Source organism: Eulemur rufifrons, chromosome 7, assembly GCF_041146395.1.
Source record: "Eulemur rufifrons isolate Redbay chromosome 7, OSU_ERuf_1, whole genome shotgun sequence".
NCBI classification, from domain to species: domain Eukaryota; kingdom Metazoa; phylum Chordata; class Mammalia; order Primates; family Lemuridae; genus Eulemur; species Eulemur rufifrons.
The window spans coordinates 68481610-68502225 of NC_090989.1; the positions used below are offsets into that span (position 1 = coordinate 68481610).

The 20616-nt window shown below is 44.1% G+C and overlaps 2 protein-coding genes across 2 annotated transcripts; one reads left to right on the top strand and one right to left on the bottom strand.

The window, feature by feature from the left end:
* Positions 1-8111: 8111 nt before the first annotated feature.
* On the bottom strand, positions 8112-16506 carry TM4SF19 (transmembrane 4 L six family member 19). Its single transcript, XM_069472734.1, has 5 exons — positions 16498-16506; positions 11562-11763; positions 11093-11170; positions 8622-8791; positions 8112-8292 (listed from the first exon to the last, which is right to left on the bottom strand). The coding sequence occupies exons 2-5, from the start codon at positions 11760-11762 to the stop codon at positions 8112-8114; spliced, it is 630 nt and encodes a 209-aa protein (XP_069328835.1). The 5' UTR covers position 11763; positions 16498-16506.
* PDF (peptide deformylase, mitochondrial) lies at positions 16360-17077 on the top strand. The gene is given in 2 exon segments (XM_069471987.1): positions 16360-16676; positions 16678-17077. Coding segments are annotated over 2 exon segments (717 nt in total).
* Positions 17078-20616: the final 3539 nt, after the last annotated feature.

The following is a 20616-nucleotide window of genomic DNA, read 5'->3' on the forward strand; positions in this document are numbered from 1 at the left end:
CAGGGCAACAGGGCCGCCCCTGGCCCTCACGTGACGACCGCGCGCGCCGCAAGGAGGCCAGCCCTAACGCGCGCCTGCGCACCCGCTGCGGAGCGGACCGGGCCGAGGTTGAGTGGCTGGAACCTCGAGCGAGGTTAAGTGTATGTCTGTACGGTTTGCAAAACGGTTTAACACGCCTTAGCTGTTATTAACCAAGCCACAACCTTAGGAAATATTCACGGGACCTGGCGCTCCTAGAGGTTAGGTGACTTGACCAAGGGTACTCAGCTGGTGAGCGGAAGGGCCCTGACTCTAATCAAAGGGTTTTCAAACTGGCCCTTTACCCGTATCCAGCCTTCCTTCTGGTTTTGGTTTTTGTTTTTTGAGACAAGGCCTCACTCTGTCGCCGGGGCTAGAGTGCAGCGGCGTCATCATTAGCTCACTGCATCCTCAAACTCTGGCTCAAGCGATCCTCCTGCCTGAGCCTCTCAAGCAGCCCGAACTACAGGAACTGGGCCACCATGCCCGGTTAATTTTTCTATTTTTAGTAAAGACGGGGTCTTGCTTTTGCTCAGGCTGCTGTGGAACTCCTGGCCTCAAGCGATCCTCCTGCCTCAACCTCCCAAAGTGCTAGGATTACAGGCGTGAGCTGCTATGCCTGGCCTCCTCCTGTTTTTGTATAGCTGTGACCTAAGAACAGGTTTTATGTTTTTAAATGATTTAAAAAATGAAAAGAAGAATAATTTGTGACACTTGAAAATTATTAAAACCTTAGTATCCATAAATAAGGTTTTACTGGAACACAATCATGCTCATTTACAGATTGTCTTTGGTTGCTTTTAAGCTATATAGGCCTAATTGAGTGGTGCAACAGAGACCCTAACCCTCAAAGCCTAAAATATTATGTGGTTTACTTTGGGTAGTATGAACATTAAAAAAATAAAATAAAATATTATGTGACCGTTTGAGAAAAAGCTTGCAGAACCCTGTTCTAATCTGTAACTGCCAACCTGCAATTCCCCCAGCCAGCTTGCTGCACCTCCCCCACACCTGCTCCAGAGCAAAAGTCAAAAAACAGCAGACTTAAGGAGCATTCCCTGCTTATAAGCACCAGTTCCTGCTTCTGTTTTAGAAGGTTGGTATCTTGGCCTCTGCTAGCTTCAAAAACTAAGAAAAGTACATCCCCCAATATTCATCGAGGCTTCTTTGGTAACAATCAACCTATTGGTTGGGTTAACAAGCTCCAAAACTTACTTCTATGAGATGCAAAAGGGGTAGTTTCTATGAAAGTACACCTTTGCAAGTTCCAGTGGAGACTGACTACATCATAAGCCACTGCAATCTCCGACTCCTGGCCTCAAGCAGTCCTCCTGCTTCAGCCTCCCAAAGTGCTGGCATCACAGGCATGAGTCACTGCACCCAACACAAAGTACTTTTTTGATAGTATCGTCTGGATTGGTCTCCCTGACTCCAATAAACTACCCCCCAGCCTCACCTTCGCAGTCTACCATTCACACTGCCGCCAAAGTGGTTTTCATTTGTCACTACTCTGCTTGAAATCTTTCAATGGCTCTTTATGGCTATCCCCGTAGTGTTCACATTTCTTTACTTGTAAATAAGACCCTTTTGATCTGGCTGGTTTGCTGAGCCTTCCTCCTGGCACTAGGCAACAGACAGGTCTGTGTAGAAGCCACAGGCCCAGGTGCACACCCTGCACCAGCTCAGTGCTGCCTCACCATGCCCCTGTCAGCTGCTCCTTGGCAGCAGCACTGGCCCTGCCGCCAGCTGGGGTCACACATCCACAGACTAACCTGAACTCAAGTCCAACGTTTCTGAGGGACAGACAGCGTTCTTTTCTCCATGCTGTTTCACCACAAGAAATTAAACCCCTAAGAAGTGGACTTTCCCTCACCTTTTATGATTTCTTCAACTATGTTTCTCTTATCCTATCCACTGCAGTCCAGTGAGAAGCACAGAAGATTCTGTGTAATTTGATTCAACAAATATTTTATTATGCCTTCTTTGCTAGGGGCTAGAGATACAAAAATGCATAAAACCCAGGTCTTGCCCTAAAGAATGAACAGATTTGGCTGGGCACAGTAGACTAAACTAATCATTACTAAATAAAGTGCCACTTGCTATAACAGAGTAATAGGGGGTGATACAGGAACAGAGGGAGGCACTGAATTATATATTTAAATTATACAATCACTTGAAGGTTTTTACCCATGAAACAGAGTTAAAATATTTTAGCAAAAACTGTGATTTTTAATAGTTCTTTATCCCTGCAATTTTCCTGAGAACAGGGCCTGACATCCCCCCCCCCCAAAATTTAAAAATTTGAAACAATCTCAAGCTTACAGAAAAGTTGCAAGTATAGTACAAAGAAGTTTTTTTTCTAAACCATTTGGGAGTATATTTGTCCCTCAGTATCCTCAGGGGATTGGTTTCAGGACCACCTCCAACCCCCTCTGCAGTTACCAAAATCTGAGGATGCTCAAGTCCCTGATATAAAATGGTGTAGTATTTGCATATAACCTATACACATCCTCCTGTATACTTTAAATCATCTCCAGATTACTTATACCTAATACCATGTAAATGCTATGCAAATATTTGTTACACTGTATTTTTAAAAATTGTATTATTTTTTATTGTTTTTTGCCCAAATATTTTTGATCCACAGTTGGTTGAATTTGCATGCATGGAACCCACGGATATAGAGAGTCAACAGTAGATTGCTAAGCCCATCAGCCCGATGCTTTCATGTATTTCCTGAAAACAAGGACATTCTCCTACTTTAAAAGACTACAACCAGTCGAGTTACAGTGGCTCATGCCTGTAATCCTAGCACTTTGGGAGGCTGATGCAGGAGTATTGCTTGAGGCCAGGAGTTCAAGATCAGCCTGGACAAGATAGCGAGACCCCATCTCACCAAAAAAAAAAAAAAAAAAAAAAAAGACTACAACCATCAAAATCAGGAAATTAACATTGATGCATTACTACTATCTAATCTTCAGACCCACTCAGAGCTCTCCAATTGTCCCAGTTGTTTCTTAGTAAAGGATCATGTATTGCAACGGGTTGTCATATCTCAGTCTCCTGAACCACATTGCTGGACATTATGTCTACAAGAAATGCTCTCCAAACACCTAAGCTCCAAACACCAAAGTGAAGGACACCTGTTCTGAAGATGGGTTTCCCTTTCTGTAAGCAGGATTATGAACAATAATACAGCTTCTTCATTCTAGGATGATATTCAAGAATGTACACACAAAGTAAGAGATAATAGGTTGGTGCAAAAGTAATTGCAGTTTCAGACTGTGAATTTTAAATCATTGTAACTAGGCTTACACACATCTTTATTAATCAAAATAGGAACCAATACAATCAACATATTTTTGCCAACAAGAAATAAGCTTGTTTATTCCTGTAGTGTAAAAATCCATGCTTCGGGATTCCATGAACTCTTGGAAAGCATTTTCTGCATCCTGCTGGTTGTGGAAGCATTTTCCCTGCAAAAAGTTGTCGAGATGCTTGAAGAAGTGGTAGTCAGTTGGCGAGAGGTCAGGTGAATATGGTGGATGAGGCAAGACTTCGTAGCCCAATTTGTTGAACTTTTGAAGTGTTGGTTGTGCGATGTGTGGTTGAGCATCGTCATGGAGAAGAATTGGGCCCTTTCTGTTGACCAATGCTGGCTGCAGGGGTTGCAGTTTTTGGTGCATCTCTTCCATCTGCTGAGCATACTTCTCAAATGTAGTGGTTTCACCGGGATTCAGAAAGCTGTAGTGGATCAGACCGGCAGCAGACCCCCCAACAGTGCCCATGACCTTTTCTTGGTCAATTCTGGCTTTGGGAAGTGCTTTGGAGCTTCTCAGTCCAACCACTGAGCTGGTCATTGCTGGTTGTCATATAGAATCCACTTTTCATCACATGTCACAATCTAATCGAGAAATGGTTCGTTGTTGCACATAATAAGAGAAGATGACACTTCAAAATGATGATTTTTTTTGATTTTCGGTCAGCTCATGAAGCACCCACTTATCAAGCTTTTTTACCTCCCCAATTTGCTTCAAATGCCAAACAACCATAGAATAGTCAAGGTTGACTTCTTCAGCAACTTGGCACGTAGTTGTAAGAGGATCAGCTTCAATAATAGCTCTCAATTGGCCGTTGTCAACTTCCAATGGCTGACCACTGTGCTCCTCATCTTCAAGGCTCTCGTCTCCTTTGCAAAACCTCTTGAACCACCACAGCACTGTACGTTCATTGGCATTGTTGATGTCGCAAGTTGTCTCTGCTGCTTTCCAACCCATTTTGAACTCAAATAAGAAAATCGCTCTAATTTGCTTTTTGTCTAACATCATTTCCATAGTCTAAAATAAATATAAAATAATCAACAAGTAATTAGTCATTAGCAAAAAAAAAAAAATGAAGTGAGAAAGGCGCATTAAAATAATGTATAACATAACCACATTTATTTAAGAATGTATTTCAGTATCAAATGGCAAATGTCAACAATGCTAAAACTGCAATTACTTTTGGACCAACCGAATAGATTTTCTTCTTCATAAAATGTTTGCTTAACACCATCCTGATGAGCAGATTAGCATAAGCCCCTGCACCCAACACACTGGTTGGAAGCCAGGCCAGAAGCCAGATGTAGCTTTTGTTCAAGAGGGGAAAAAAAAAAAAAAAAACACCTAGTGTTAAAGCTTATTCTGAGTGGAAGGTGGTCCTGGAATGTAGACAGAGGAAGGGGATGTGGGTGCCCTCCAGACTCTCACAGAGGGCAGCTAGCAGCCAGGTATCAAGGGCCACAGAGCCCATGGTAGAATGGATGCCAAATTTTCTCTCCTCTCCTCTCCCCACTGCCTCTCAAAGGTGTTTCTCCCTTTCCCTGACTTCCAGGACCCTAAACTGAATTGTGAAGAGAGAAGATAAGTGAGCCGTTCCAGCAGATAAGAGCATCTCTAGGAGTCAGAGACATTGCACCTTCACCCAGTGGGATTGCACTTCAGAGTTGGAGAAGGCTCTGTCAGACTTTACCCCCAAACTTCCATTTTTAACCTTGTGCACTTTGAGATCTAGGAATGTCAGCAGCCAACTGTAGGAGGAACCACCGCACATGTGCGGGAGTGGAAGAACAATCAGCCCAGCTGAGGCAGCAGTTGGAGACGTCCTTTGAAGCCCTGTCAGGTTCTACAGTAACATAAGTGTGAAGTTCCTGAAAGGACGGAAACAAGAAAGAGTTAACTATCCACTGTGAATTTTCATACTGTCTGGGACTGACCTCTCTCATCCTGGGGTTTTGCTAACTCATCAAAGTAGGGCTGAGCCAGGACGGGGCTTGTAGACCTGGTGTGTGTGTGAGTGTGCATGCATCTGTATGCACCAGCCTAGCATGTCCAAAACTAGATATAAATTATCTTTAAATTCTCCATTAATTGTGTGTAGGTGTCAGTGCCTTTCCCCTGCAGGAGAAGCGTCTTTATATCAGGCACATCCTAGCCATGACCCTGAAACTAAATCAGCCAACAGAGAAATGCAAGACAAACACAGGCAGTGCTTCTTGGACACTGTATGTAAGAATACAGTGTGGTGTCTGGACTTTGGGACTCCCTGCCTACTCGGGAGGCTGTGCCTCATTCTGTCCCTGACAGCTCTGTTTGTCCACTTTCCCCACCCTGGGCAGGCCCATTGGACCAGCAGCTCTGGAGAGGAAAGAGTGAGGTGCTATTTGAGGGGACCTGACCCTAAGCCCTGGGAACAGAGAAACTGCTGTGTTCTGGAGGCTTCCAGAGGTGCCTCAGCAGCTCCTCACTGACCAGAACCAGTGCTGGGATGGAGCTAGGATCCAAGGGACTGAGGAAGGGTACAGCAGCACCTGGACCCCCCACATTCCCTTTCTGGTTTTGTCCACTCTGTGGTACCAGAGCCTGGGTTCTCTAACTCATTTCTTGGACCTTCCCCCTACCTCTTCTCCGGCCAGTACCCATCTTCCTGGTTCTTCCCGGGCTGCTTCCTTCTGCCTGCCTCATCCTCTTCCTACCCATCACATCACACTTTCCCACCAACGTCTCCTTCATCCCATTCTGACTCTTCTTGCCACCCAGCACCATACTCTGACCAAAGATCCTAAAGTGGGAGGGCGGGGTGGCCTCTGCTTTCCAGGTTCCAAGTTAGAAGCAGCTGTGGCATCACAGTTCACCTTACCAGCCTCTGTCTCTCCTTTGAGCATGCTGTTCCTGCTGCTGGGAAACCCTTCCCCCCCCCCCCCACCTTCGCTGGACTAACTCTCTAAAGAATCAGGTCAGGCCCAACTGAGGCCCTCTTTGCTCTCCTGCAGGTCCTGTCCTGGGACGTTTGTTATTCCTCCCAGTACTTGTTGCACCTGTGTCAAGCTCTAACATGGCCCTTACCATATGACTCTCAAACCATTGCTAGATGTGTTTGTTTCCCTAACCTGACCGTGAGATCTTCAAGGGCAGGACAGGGTCCAAGGGCAAGGACCATGTCTTGGTCATCTTTGGATCAGCAGCATGTATGGCGGCAGTGCAAGGCGCATAGTGGGGCCTCGGTATATACTGTGCATTGAACTCTACTGAACACTAGTGACAAGAACATGGGTGTTTTAGTCTGCTAGGGCTGCCATAACAGAATGCCAGAGACCGGGTGACTTACTAAACAACAGAAGTTTATTTCTCACAGTTCTGGAGGCTGGAAGTCCATGATCAAAGTGTCAGCAGGTTTGCTTTCTCCTGAGGTCTCTCCCCTTGGCTTACAGGTGGCTGACTTCTTGCTGTGTCCTCACGTGGCCTTTTTCTTTGAGCTCATGCAAAGAGAGAGATCTGGTATCTCGTTTCTCTTTTTATAAGCACACCAGAACAGTCCTATCCAATTAGGGCTCCACCCCTATGACCTTATTTAACCTTAATTACCTCCCTAAAGGCCAAATACAGTAACTTTGGGGGATTAGGGCTTCAATCTATGGATTTTGGAGAAACACAATTCAGTCCATAACAACTGGTGAACTTGAATTTAGAAGATAGGGGTCAGGTGCTGACTTAACCTAGCTATGTGCTTTTGGGTAGCATGTCTTTTATTCCCTGGGAGCCTCAAGTTCTGTACCTGTAACGTGGCCAATTTTATGGGGTAATAGAGAGGCTGAAATGAGATCATGGCTGGAGGACGTTTTATGGACAGTAAGTTTTTATACAATTAAAATCACTTGGTTGGGTTTTTCTTGTTTGTTTGCTTGTTTGTTTGTTTTTCAGAGACAGAGTTTTCCTCTGTTGCTCAGACTAGAGTGCAGTGGCCAAATCATGGCTCCTTGCAGCCTCAAACTTTGAACTTCTGGGCACAAGCAATCCTCATTCCCCAGGCTCCCCAGTAGCTGGGACTACAGGAGCATGCCACCAAGCCTGGCTAATTTCTTTGTTTTTGAGACAGGGTCTTGCTGTGTTGCCCAGGCTGGTCTCGAACTCCTAGCCTCAAGCAATATGCCTGCCTCAGTCTCCCAAGTGCTAGGATTATAGGCATGAGCCACCGTGCCTGGACCTAATTATTCCTTGTATTAATATTTCACTTTGAAGGTAACAGTGTGATTTAAAGTGCATTATATCATTCAGGCCAGGCACAGTGGCTCATGTCTGTAATCCTACCACTCTGGGAGGCTAAGACAGGAGGATCTCCTGAGGTCAGGAGTTCGAGACCAGCCTGAGCAAGAGTGAGACCCTGTCTCTACTGAAAAATAGAAAAAAAAAATTAGCCAGGCAACTAAAAATAGAAAAAATTAGCTGGGTGTGGTGGTATGCGCCTGTAGTCCCAGCTTCTCAGGAGGCTGAGGGAGGAGGATCACTTGGGCCCAACAGTTTGAGGTTGCTGTGACCTAGGCTGATGCCATGGCATTCTAGCCCGGGCAACAGAGCAAGACTCTGTCTCAAAAAAAAAAAAAGAAAGAAAGAAAAAAAAGAAATGCATTATATTATTCAACCTACATACAGTGAATTTTGTTATTACTACAAGGATAACTAAAAGGGAAGTTTGTGTACAGTTCTTACCCACTGCTAGAAGAAAACATTCAAGGCAGCTTATGATGAAAACACCCATGCATAAAAGGGCATTACCTATCACTTCTTACAGAGGCTGCAGAAAAGGCCCAGAAAGCTGTTGATGAAATGAATGACCACCAGGAGAAGCTGGAGAAGGCTGATGCACAGAAGGACGGAGAAGAAGGACACATGCCAAACAACAGCTTCAGAGGGCTCCAGGCAGACGGAGGTCCAGAGTGAATGGTCATACAAATAGTTCCTACCCCAAAGAATAAGGAGACCATGGGTTGGGGGATAAGTAAGGAAAGTCAAACAGGAAACCCCAGTAGAAGGGTGGGGCCTCCCCTGGCACAATCACGGGGCTGGACTCTGTCCCATGAGGGCAGCTCTTATTGCTGCCTTTGCAATTTTCTGAGTATGAGAAGAGCAAGATGCTAGGGTATGTGACCCAAAGGAGTTTATATAAGTTTGTAGTCCATTTGTGTGTGCACCTCTCTGTCTCTCCTTCCTTCCTTCCCTCTCTCCCTCTTTCTCTCCTTCCTTCTCTCTCTCTCTTTTGACTGCAAATCCAAATCTCCACCCATTTACCTGTTATGTAGGTCTTTGAATGGGTAACCGTATGTCCAACCTTGCGTCTGATTGAAGAAGGAGACATCAAACATGCAAAAAGGACCATCTTTCAGAGCTACTCCAGAAGTGATAAAGCAAATCAAGGCTCCAAGCAAAGCCAGGCCACTTGACAACAGAGCAGTAAGCACCTGCGGAGGGAGAGAAGAAACAGCTGAGACAAGGTCGTGGCTAGATGACTTGTGGGGCAATCTGAACAAGTCTAACTTCGCTGGTGCCCAGGCTTTGTCCCATCCTGTCACAGAATAATTCTATCCACAGCACTTCCTTTAAAGCATAACCCAAGGTAGGGTGGCTGATGAGGGGTTCCTAGGTAGAGCCAGGAAGGGTGGGAGAGAAAGAACCAAGAAGGGGAAACACAGGCACTTGGACCTGGATCTCTCTGACTCAGCAGGCTCTTCTGAGCTTCTTAGCAGGTTGGCATCAAAAACTTTTGCACACAGCCTCTAAGTTAAAGGGGAAGATTAGTTATTGCATGCCCACCTATGACTCTTCTAAGAAAAAGCTGTATTTTTAACAGTTCCAAGCTTCCAACCCTGATTTCTCTCTTTCTCAATTCAAACATAAAAGGAAGGAAGGGAGGGGGGTAAGAAGGAAAGAAGTGAGGGAAGGAAGGGAGAGAAACAGAGAGATTGCAGTCAAACTCTGAAATGACTCTGTCATTTTATTTTTCCAATCAAGAGTTCCTTTGGGCCGGGAGCGGTGGCTCACGCCTGTAATCCCAGCACTCTGGGAGGCCGAGACGGGTGGATCGCTCAAGGTCAGGAATTCGATACAAGCCTGAGCAAGAGCGAGACCTCGTCCCTACTAAAAATGGAAAGAAATTATCTGGACAACTGAAAATATATATAGAAAAAATTAGCCGGGCATGGTGGCGCATGCCTGTAGTCCCAGCTACTTGGGAGGCTGAGGCAGAAGGATTGCTTGAGCTCAGGAGTTCTAGACCAGCCTGAGCAAGAGCGAGACCCCATCTCTACTAAAAATAGAAAAAGATTGGCCAGACAACTAAAAATAGAAACCAAAAAATTAGCCTGGCATGATGGCTCGCACCTGTAGTCCTGGCTACTCGGGAGGCTGAGGCAGGAGGATCGCTTGAGCCCAGGAGTTTGAGGTTACTGTGAGTTAGGCTGACGCCACGGCACTCTAGCATGGGCAACAGAGTGAGACTCTGTCTTTAAAAAAAAAAAAAAAAAAAGAATTCCTTTGGTTATTAGTCTATCAGTCTGTGCTCTACTCACTTCCCTCCCAAAAGATAGCAGTGGGTTTCTTTCTTTGGCAGGTTTTTAGCCTGCTTCCATATAGGCTTCTTTCTTAGGGTCCTAGCTTTTTTTCCCCCCTCCTAAAGAATAAATATTTTAAAATTTTGAATAAAACCCACATAGAATTTTTCCATAGTCATAGAGTCATTTTCCCAGTGACGTCAAGTTGGTTTGGAGCTTAGGAGGGATCAGAGAAAGATGCATAGCAAGTTTTGTCTCTAAGCGAAAAGATTCAAGATGAATTAGTTGATGTAAGCCCAGGGCAGTAGTTCTCAAAATGTCCCTGGAGAAGATCACATCACATCACCTGAGAACTCGTTAGAAATGCAAATTTTCTTGCTCCAACCCAGACCTCTTGAATTGGAAACTCTGGGAATGGAACCCAGCGATCTGTGTTTTAAGCAAGCCCTCCAGGTGGTTCTGATGCACACTTAAGTTTAAGAAACCACTCACCTAGGGGAAAACCAAACGTGACTGACGACAGATAGTGAATGAAATGTGTGGGTGTTTAGATTTAATTCTTTAACATATAACTGTGAATCAGTGGAGTTCCCAATATGTGGGCTGCAGATACCAGAGCAGGCTGTGGAGTAGTAAGGAGGTCACATATTCATACCTGAGACTGAATAAGCAATATATCATACACATACACACACACACACACACACACACTCACTGAGATATTTCAAATTTATACAGATGCTGCTATAATAAAGTACAGATTTATTCTGGGCCTCAGTTTCATTATCTGTAAAACAGAGGGGTTAGATTAGAATATAGCAATTAGATGATCTCTAGGAAAACTTCTGGTTGTAAGAGAATATTAATTAAAATAGTCAGGAAATTTTCTATCAGTAACACATGATTACAATGTGCATAACTCATGTCCCTATCATTCAATAGGCTAAAAAAAAATCATAGTTCCTCAAATTTGTATAGACATTTATGGTCCATTAAGCACTTACTCTCTTGACTTGATCACCCATTTTACAGATGAGAACCTAAAGCTGGAATAGTTAAACAACTTATCAAAGAGCTTAGAGTCTTTAAGGGGTAACGGTCAGGGCCTGACTTCAAGTCCCAAGACCGAAATTGTTTGCTGACCACTCTGCCTCTAGAGTAATAGGATGTGGGGACATTCTAGGTGTTAGAAGAGTGGAATCTGGTACTTACACTTCGACAGGGCCCAGTCTTACTGAAGCAGCCGTATCTCCAGCCCATCAGGGAAATGAGGGTAGCTGCAGAGAGTACCTGGGGCGGAGAGGAATGTTGGGAATAGATGTGGTCATTTACTTTTCTACCTGTTTCTAGCTGCTGCCCATGGCTGTTGAAAGAGAGTTGTTGGGCACCTCACATGAACTCAATTGTCCTATTGGCTTTGACTATTGGGACCCAATATTGGATGACTAGTTTGATCTGACTCTGGATGCTAACATTCACACCTGGACTGCCGAGTCCCAAGCTAAAATCCAGAAACCACTGACCAGTCTTCCTATCCCTTGGAGCTTCTATAGACCCAAGACCAGTTTGTTAGAATAAGATTTTTTTGCGAAGGATTGAAACACCCTTCCCCCACCACCTCCCTGCTCCACTCCTGGGGGACACTTTGGGAATTCACACCCAGGGAACCCCAGACACTTACCATGAGGCCTCCTCCCCAAAGCCCAGAGCCCAGCATGGCATGTCTGCCAATGAGGCCCCTCAACAGGAAAGTCACATCCCAATTAGGAAAGAGGAGTGCCATGTTGGCCATAGCAGCAAACAGGGCTGAAGTCCCAAGGCTCAGCCCCAGGATGCGGGAGCAAGTCTGTGAGCATGCCAACATACAGGGAGAGAACAGCATCCTGGAACAGATGGAAAAAGAGTTACAGCAACTCTGCTGCTGGAAGCTTGGGATAAGGAGGCTGTAGTAGCATATGGTGGATGGGGGAAACAGACTACAGAAACTGTTACCTCCCAGGGTGAGATCAAGATGAGCCAAGGAACTTGCTTAAAAACTCTGCCCCTTATAAGTAAGTCTTCCCCAATGTATAGGATTTAATTACTTCATTTTCTGCCAACTCTCACACACACATTGCACATCTCATATTTTGCTTGTGCCTCTAACAGCCAGTGATTATTTCTATCTGGTAAAGAAAAGCAAATTTTTAAAAGTATCTTCATGGCCAGGCGCAGTGGCTCACGCCTGTAATCCTAGCACTCTGGGAGGCCGAGGAGGGAGGATCGCTCAGGAGCAGGAGCTCAAGACCAGCCTGAGCAAGAGAGAGACCCTGTCTCTACTAAACATAGAAAAATTAGCTGGGCATGGTGGTGCGCGCCTGTAGTCCCAGTTACCCAAGAGGCTGAAGCAGGAGGATCGCTTGAGCCCAGGAGTTTGAGGTTGCTGTGAGCTAGGCTGACGCCACGGCACTCTAGCCCAGGTGTCAGAACAAGACCTTTGTCAAAAAAAAAAGAAAAGATAAGAAAAGAAAATCACTTGGGACCTTGGTTTAGACAAAGGTTTCTTAGATAAAACATAAAACGTACAATGCATAAAAAGTGATAAATTGGACTACTTAAAAATTTTAAATGTGCTTTTCAAAAGACACCATTAAGAAAATGAAACCACAGACTTGTAGAAAATATAATACATATTTGTAATATGTGGATGTGGATACATTCATATCTGACAAAGGACTTGTCTCTAAACTATAATAAAGAACTCTTCTTGCTTCAGAAACAAAATTAAAAAAAAAAGAACTCTTCAAACACTATCATAAGAAGACAAACAATTGGATTAAAGATGGGGGAAAAAAGACTTGAACAGATGCTTGTTTCATCTCATAAAAGAAGATATACGGGTGACGGTTAAGAACATGAAAAGATGCTCAACATCATTAACATAGAAAAATACAAATTAAAACCAGAATGAGATTCTACTGCCCACCTACTGAAATTGTTACAACTTAAAAGTTGGACTATACCAAGTGTTGACAAAGATGTGGAACAACTGGAACTGTCACACACTGCTGATGAGAATGCAAATGGTACAGCCACTTTGGAAAGTAACTTGGCAATTTCTTGGAAAGCTAAACATTCACTGACCAAATAAATATTCAGTAATTCTATTAGGTTGGTGCAAAAGTAATTGCAGTTTTGGGCCATGAATTTCAGATCATAACTAGGCTCAAACATATCTTTATTAATCAAAATAGGAACCAATACAATCAACATATTTTTGCCAACAAGAAATAAGCTTGTTTATTCCTGTAGTGTAAAAATCCATGCTTCAGGATTCCATGAACTCTTGGAAAGCATTTTCTGCATCCTGCTGGTTGTGGAAGCATTTTCCCTGCAAAAAGTTGTCAAGATGCTTGAAGAAGTGGTAGTCGGTTGGTGAGAGGTCAGGTGAATATGGTGGACGAGGCAAGACTTCGTAGCCCAATTTGTTGAACTTTTGAAGTGTTGGTTGTGCGATGTGTGGTTGAGCATCGTCATGGAGAAGAATTGGGCCCTTTCTGTTGACCAATGCTGGCTGCAGGGGTTGCAGTTTTTGGTGCATCTCTTCCATCTGCTGAGCATACTTCTCAGATGTAGTGGTTTCACCGAGATTCAGACAGCTGTAGTGGATCAGACCGGCAGCAGACCACCAAACAGTGCCCATGATCTTTTTTTGGTGTAACTCTGGCTTTGGGAAGGGCTTTGGAGCTTCTTCTCAGTCCAACCACTGAGCTGGTCGTTGCTGGTTGTCATATAAAATCCACTTTTCGTCACATGTCACAATCCCATCAAGAAATGGTTCGTTGTCGTTCCGTACAAGAGAAGAGGACATTTCAAAATGACGATTTTTTTTTGATTTTCGGTCAGCTCAGGAGGCACCCACTTACCGAGCTTTTTCACCTTTCCAATTTGCTTCAAATGCCAAACCACCATAGAATGGTGGGCCTTTGAGTTCTTCAGCAACTTCTCATGTAATTGTAAGAGGATCAGCTTCGATGATTGCTCTCAATTGGTCGTTGTCAACTTCCGATGGCTGGCCACTGTGCTCCTCATCTTCAAGGCTCTCGTCTCCTTTGCAAAACTTCTTGAACCGCCACTTCACTGTTCATTAGCAGTTCCTGGGCCCAAAGCATTGCTGATGTTGCAAGTTGTCTCCGCTGCTTTCCAACCCATTTTGAACTCGAATAAGAAAATCACTCGATGTAATAAAAAAGAAAAAGAAAAGAAAAAATCGCTCAGATTTGCTTTTTGTCTAACATCATTTCCATAGATTTATTCATAATAACTTAAAAATATGAAAACAACTGTAGTGTCCATCAACAGATGTATGGAGAAATAAAAAAGTGTAGTATATACATACAATGGAATATCATTCAGCCATAAAAAGAAAAGAAAGCTGATACATGCTACAACACTTATGAAACTTGAAAACATTACACTAAATGGAGTAAGCCAGCCACTAAAGGACAAATATTGTATGATTCCACTCATATGAAATATTCAGAATAGGCAAATGTGTGGAGACAGAAAGTAGATTAGAGGTTACAAGGGACTGGGGGAAAGGGGAGAATGGGGAGTTATTTAGTAATTGCAGAGTTTCTGTTTGGAGTGATGAAAAATTTTGGAAATAGATAATGGTGATAGTTGCACAGCATTGGAAATATAATTAATACCACCAAATTGTACACTTTAAAATGGTTAATTACAAATTTTGCATTATATATTTTACTACACTAAAGAAACAATTAAGCCAGGCGCAGTGGCTCATGCCTGTAATCCTAGCACTCTGGGAGGCCAAAGGGAGAGGATTGCTTAAGGCCAGGAGTTTGAGACCAGCCCGAGCAAGAGCAAGACACTGTCTCCACAAAAAATAGAAAAATTAGCCAGGCATGGTGGTGCATGCCTGTAGTCCCTGCTACTCGGGAGGCTGAGGCAGGAGGATTGCTTGAGCCCAGGAGTTTGAGGTTGCAGCAAGGTATGATGACACCACAGCACTCCAGCCTGGGTGACAGAGCAAGACCCTGTCTCAAAAAAAAAAATTAAAAATTAAAAATATTCATCAATAGGTGAATAAACTGTGTTATATCCATATAATTGGGTGCTACTAGTAAGCAATAAAAAAAATGAATAAATTGCTGATACATATAACGACATGGATGAATCTCAAAAACATTATGTTTAGTGAAAGAAGTCAAAAACAAAAGGCTACTCACTGTAGATTCAATTTATGTGACATTCTAGAAAGGGCAAAACTAGTAACAAAAAGCAGAGCAGTGGATGCCAGGCGCTTGGAATGAGAGAGAGGATTAATATAGGGGCATAAGGGAACTTCTTGAGGTGATGGAAATGTTCCATATCTATATTCTGGTGGTGAATACAAAACTATATGTATTGACAAAACTCATCAAACTTTGTGCTTAAAATCTGTGAATTTTATTGAATTTTAATTATATATCAATAAAGCTGATTAAAAATTAAAATGTCATATCTAGATAAATTTTTAAAAGTCTCCTCTACTCCTTTTCTTATATTTCTCCCTTTTATATTTTCAATGATATATGAACTTCTGGTTTTTTAAAAATATACACACACACACACACACACAAAATACAGTAGTCCCCCTCTTATCCTGGACAGATATGTTCCAAGACCCCTAATGGATGTCTGAAAACACAGACGGTACTGAACCCTATATGTGCAGATGCTTCTGACTTACCATGCATGGGGTCACCTCCAGATAAACCCATCATAAATCAAAAATATAGTAAATCAACGCATTTAATGCTGGCAACACAGCAGACGTCCCCAGATTACAATGGTTCGACTTTACAATTTTTCAACTTTATGATGGCGCAAAAGCAATACGTATTCAATAGAAACTATAACCCCATGGTAAGTTGTCAGGAGCTCCCCTACTTATGATGGGGTTAAGACTCTATAAACGCACCATAAAGTCAAAAAATTGTAAATCGAACTATCGTAAGTTGGACGCTAAATGTATGTTAATGGGGGAAAAAAAGAAAAGATATCATAAGTCGGGCTCTGTCTGCACTTTTCTTTCCTAAATATACATACATATGATAAGGTTTAATTTATAAATTAGGTACAGTAAGAGATTAACAATAACTAACAAAATAGAACAATTATAATAGTATACTATAATAAAAGTTATGTGAATGTGGTCTCTCTTCTCTCTCTCAAAATATCTTATTGTATGTAATATTTTCAGACCACAGTAACTGAAACCTTGCAAAGCAAAACCAAAGATAAGGGGGGACCACTGTATATCATACACATATAATGAAATATTTCAGAATAAACATAATGTATAAAATGTATTTATACTTGTAACTTGTAAGGGATAATTAAACAACATCCATGTAAACACAACCAGTTTTAAAAATAAATCATTACGACGGGGGTGGGAGTGGGGTGCGGGCCAGGTTCCGCTGGCGCGCGCCATGGCCCTGCTGTGGCGAGGCGGGGGTTGGCCGCCGCGGATGGCCCAAAGGGCCGGCGCACTGACGCGCCTACTGACACCACGCGAGTCGCCTGGTGCTGGGGGCGGGGCGGGGGCGCCGCGTCCACAGTACACGCACCTAGGCCAGGTCCGGGACCCGGAGCTACGCCCGGTTGCGGCCCGGGTGGAGCGGGCGCAGCTGGCGGGGCCCGAGCTGCAGCAGCTGGTGCGGGTGACGCGGCGCCGGCGCTGCCTGGGGTTGAGCGCGCCGCAGCTCTGGATGCCGCCGCAGGTGCTGGCCCTGGAACCCCCGAGGCGCTCTGCCGCGCCTGCGCGAGCTCCGCCAGATGGCGCCCTTCCCGCTGTGGGTGTTCCTGAACCCCGGCCTGCGGGTGCTGGACAGTCGCCCGGTCAGCTGTCCCGAGGGCTGGGAGAGCGTCGCCGGCTTCCAGGCGGTGCAGATCTCAGGGCTGGACCCCAGAGGAGAGCAGGTGGTGTGGCCCGCCAGCGGCTGGGCTACCCGCATCATCCAGCACGAGGTGGACCACTTGCAGGGCAGCCTGCTCGTTGACAAAATGGACAGCAGGACATTCACAAACATCCACTGGGTGGAGGTGAATGACCGAAGCTTTCCTGTTGGGCCTGAGGAGTCTGAAGACCAAGAAGCAAACCCCGGCTTTGAGCTGGGCATGTCTTACTTGGCCTCAGCTTGGATCTGACAGGAAGGGCGGTCTGCCAAAGCATGCCAAAGTGAGCCGGAGGAAGATGTTAGAAATGTTTGCCCGAAATCAGTTGTGGACAAAATATTACGTACAAGTTGAGAAAAAAAGAAGAAAAATACCCCCGCCCCCAAAGGAATGGACATTTCCTGACGATTTTGTGTGGGGCCAAATGGGGCAAGTAACTTCATTCTCAATAGACGTGAGTTCCTAAGACCTGTATCATCTACTCCCACAGCCAAGATTTGATAATAATGTAGTCCCCAAATCTCTGAAAGCTGTGTTTAAAAATGCAGGTGGGGCTGTGGTTGACCATCAGAAAAAGAAAAAGTCATTACGAATAATATCACTGAAGCTCCATATGTGCCCCCTTCAATTCTACCATCTTCATGGACTCCTTCTAGGAACAATTATCTTAAATTTCGTTTTTATCATACCTTTTTAAAAAGTTTTACAACTTATGAACTCAAAATTGTATTTTTTTATTGAGATGAAATATACATATATAATTTACTACTTTACCATTTTTAAGTGTACAGTTCTGTGGTAATAAATGCATTTACATATTTTTTTCTCTTCATTCACTTCTCCCCCCCCCCCCCCCCCCCCCGGGAACCACCAGTGTACTCTCTATCTTCATTAGATCCACTTTCTTGGCTCCCACACATGAATGAGAACATGCAATATTTATCTTTCTGTGCTTGGCTTAGTTCACTTAAAATAATGGCCTCCAGTGCCATCCATGTTGCTGCAAATGATGGGATTTCATTCTTTTTTATGGCTGAATAATATTTCATGTATAACACATTTTCTTTACCCATTTATCTGTTGATGGGTACTTAGACTGATTTCTTATTTTGGCTTTTGTGAATAATGCTGCAATAAATACGGGAATATACATATCTCTTCAATATATTAATTTTCTTTCTTTTGCATATATAACCAGTAGTGAGATTGCTGGGTCATATGGTAGTTTTATTTTTTGTTTCTTTTGGGTTTTTTGTTTTTTTGAGAGAGACAGGGTCTCACTCTGTTGCCCAGGCTGGAGTGCAGTATAGTGGCACAATCATAACTCACTGCAGCCTTGACCTCCTGGGCTCGAGTGATCCTCCCACATTGGCCTTCTAAGTAGCTAAGACTACAGGCAGGCACACCACTCACAGCTAAGTGTTAAATTCTTTGTAGAGACAGGGTCTTGCTGTGTTGCTCAGGCTGATCTCAAACTCCTGGCCTCAAGAGATCCTCCCACCTCAGCCTCCCAAAGTGCTGGGATTACAGGCATGAGCCACCTCGCCCAGCCTATGTTTTGTCTTTTCAGGAACCTCCACACTGTTCTCCATAGTGGCTGTACTAATTTACACTCCCACAAACAGTTCCGCATGCTCGCCAGCAGAACCCGGCCCGGCCCCCACCCCGTAATGACTTATTTTTAAAACTGGTTGTGTTTACATGGATGATATTTAATTATCCCTTACAAGTTACAAGTATAAATATATTTTATACATTATGTTTAATTATTCTGAAATATTTCATTATATGTGTATGATATACAGTAGTCCCCCCTTATCCTTGGTTTTGCTTTCCAAGGTTTCAGTTACTGTGGTCTGAAAATATTACATACAATAAGATATTTTCCACATCTTCATCAGTGTTCGTTATTGCCTTTTAGATAAAAGCCATTTTAACTGGGGTGAGATGATATCTCCTTGTGGTTTTTATTTGCATTTCCCTGATGACTAGTCTTGCTGAGCAGTTTTTCATATACCTGTTGGCCATTTGTATGTCTTCTTTTGAGAAATGTCTGTTCAGATCTTTTGCCCATTTTAAAAATTGGATTATTTGTTTTTTTGCTGTTGGGTTGTTTGAGCTCCTTATATATTCTAGTTATTAATTCCTTGTCAGATGGATAGTAAACTCAAATTTTAAAAAAATACTTGATTAGCCTAGCATTTTATTTATTTTTTTTTTTTTATTTTTTTTTTTTTTGTTGAGACAGAGTCTCACTTTGTTGCCCAGGCTAGAGTGAGTGCCGTGGCGTCAGCCTAGCTCACAGCAACCTCAGACTCCTCGGCTTAAGCGATCCTACTGCCTCAGCCTCCCGAGTAGCTGGGACTACAGGCATGCGCCACTATGCCCGGCTAATTTTTTCTATATAGATTTTTAGTTGTCCATATAATGTCTTTCTATTTTTAGTAGAGACGGGGTCTCGCTCAGGCTGGTCTCGAACTCCTGACCTCGAGCGATCCACCCGCCTCGGCCTCCCAGAGTGCTAGGATTACAGGCGTGAGCCACCGCGCCCGGCCTTAGCATTTTAGATTTATCCAGACTGCAGCTTATGGTAAGGAGACTGGTGCCAGACACAGCTTTGAGCAGACCATTTAGTTTTCGGGATATGCTTTGGCCGCCTCTCCCTCACTCTGGCCCCCATAGCTCTTGGTGACCTTTGCTTCCCCTAATCTCAGAGCCTATGCTCATCTAACAGGGACTTCCTGCTGTGATTCTCAGATTTTGTTGTTTTGAGTTGCCCTTACCATATGCCCTCTCCATGGGACATTTGCCCTCCAAGCCATGTCTCTCACAGTGAATAAAATAACTTGTCCCAGAGGAAAGGAAGTGCAGGTCTCAGTAGAGGGGAGAGGTGCATTGGGGAGTTGATCCTTACCCCAGGGGCACAAGGGGCCTAGAGGGACAATGGGGAATCAGGAGAGACAGTGCTGTCTCTTCCCCCTCAACAGCCCAGCTGGCAGGCCACTGGAGGTTTCTTTTTCTGAAACTGGCTTCCTTGCACCAGGGGCTCAGATCCTCAGTCAGGGGGAAGAGCCTGTCCTGTTATTGAGAGGCAGGACACCGACAGGAAAACATCCTCCTCACAGTCTGCCCACCCTGGCCAGCCTCCCTCCCCAGACTGTCCTGGCATTGAGCACAGGGCTCTTAGAGTGTGTCTCTGTGTTGAGGCAAATTAACCACTGAAGGTGTTAGCAGGTAACAGCTTTAACCCACTCCCCTCCCAGATGACTAATGTTTTGTCAGGGTACCAAGTAAGGACAGAGTGTAGTTGGCCCTTCAAGCATGTGCTCTGGACCATGGGGCCCGGAGGTGCTGTGTTCTGGAATGTCTTCAGCGCCTTTAAATCACACCACCAATGAGTAAGGCCTGACTAGACGCAGGTCACCAAAATCAACCCCCCTGCCAATTTCTACCGAAAATTTTCCTATCAGGAAAGTCATAGAAGGGAAACTAAAAACAATGGAGATGCAGAGGGAAAACTAAGAACTCGAGTATGGCCATTTGGATGGGTGGAATTCAGAGAATCCTGACTGTGCACTAATCTTACACTAAAAGCACTTGCTGTATGTACTGCTCTATCCAGGACAACTACCGCTTTGTTTGAATTTCACTTCCTCTTCTTGACTTTGTTCCCCTAGAAATCACAACATTCTAAGAAATGCTTCCAAAAGTGTGAGCCAGGAGGGGTGGGGAGCCTACAGCCTTAAGGCCACATGTGGCCTTCCAGGTCCTTAAGCGAAGCCTTTTGATTG

Bases quoted from the DNA above. Each gene is read 5' to 3' on its own strand.
- TM4SF19 (XM_069472734.1), bottom strand. From the start codon at position 11,762: ATGCTGTTCTCTCCCTGTATGTTGGCATGCTCACAGACTTGCTCCCGC. The intron at 8,792-11,092 runs GTAAGTACCAGA...CTCCCTCCGCAG, and splicing joins AGACTGGGCCCTGTCGAAGT to GTGCTTACTGCTCTGTTGTC. The intron at 8,293-8,621 runs GTAAATGGGTGG...TCTTTGGGGTAG, and splicing joins TTCAAAGACCTACATAACAG to GAACTATTTGTATGACCATT.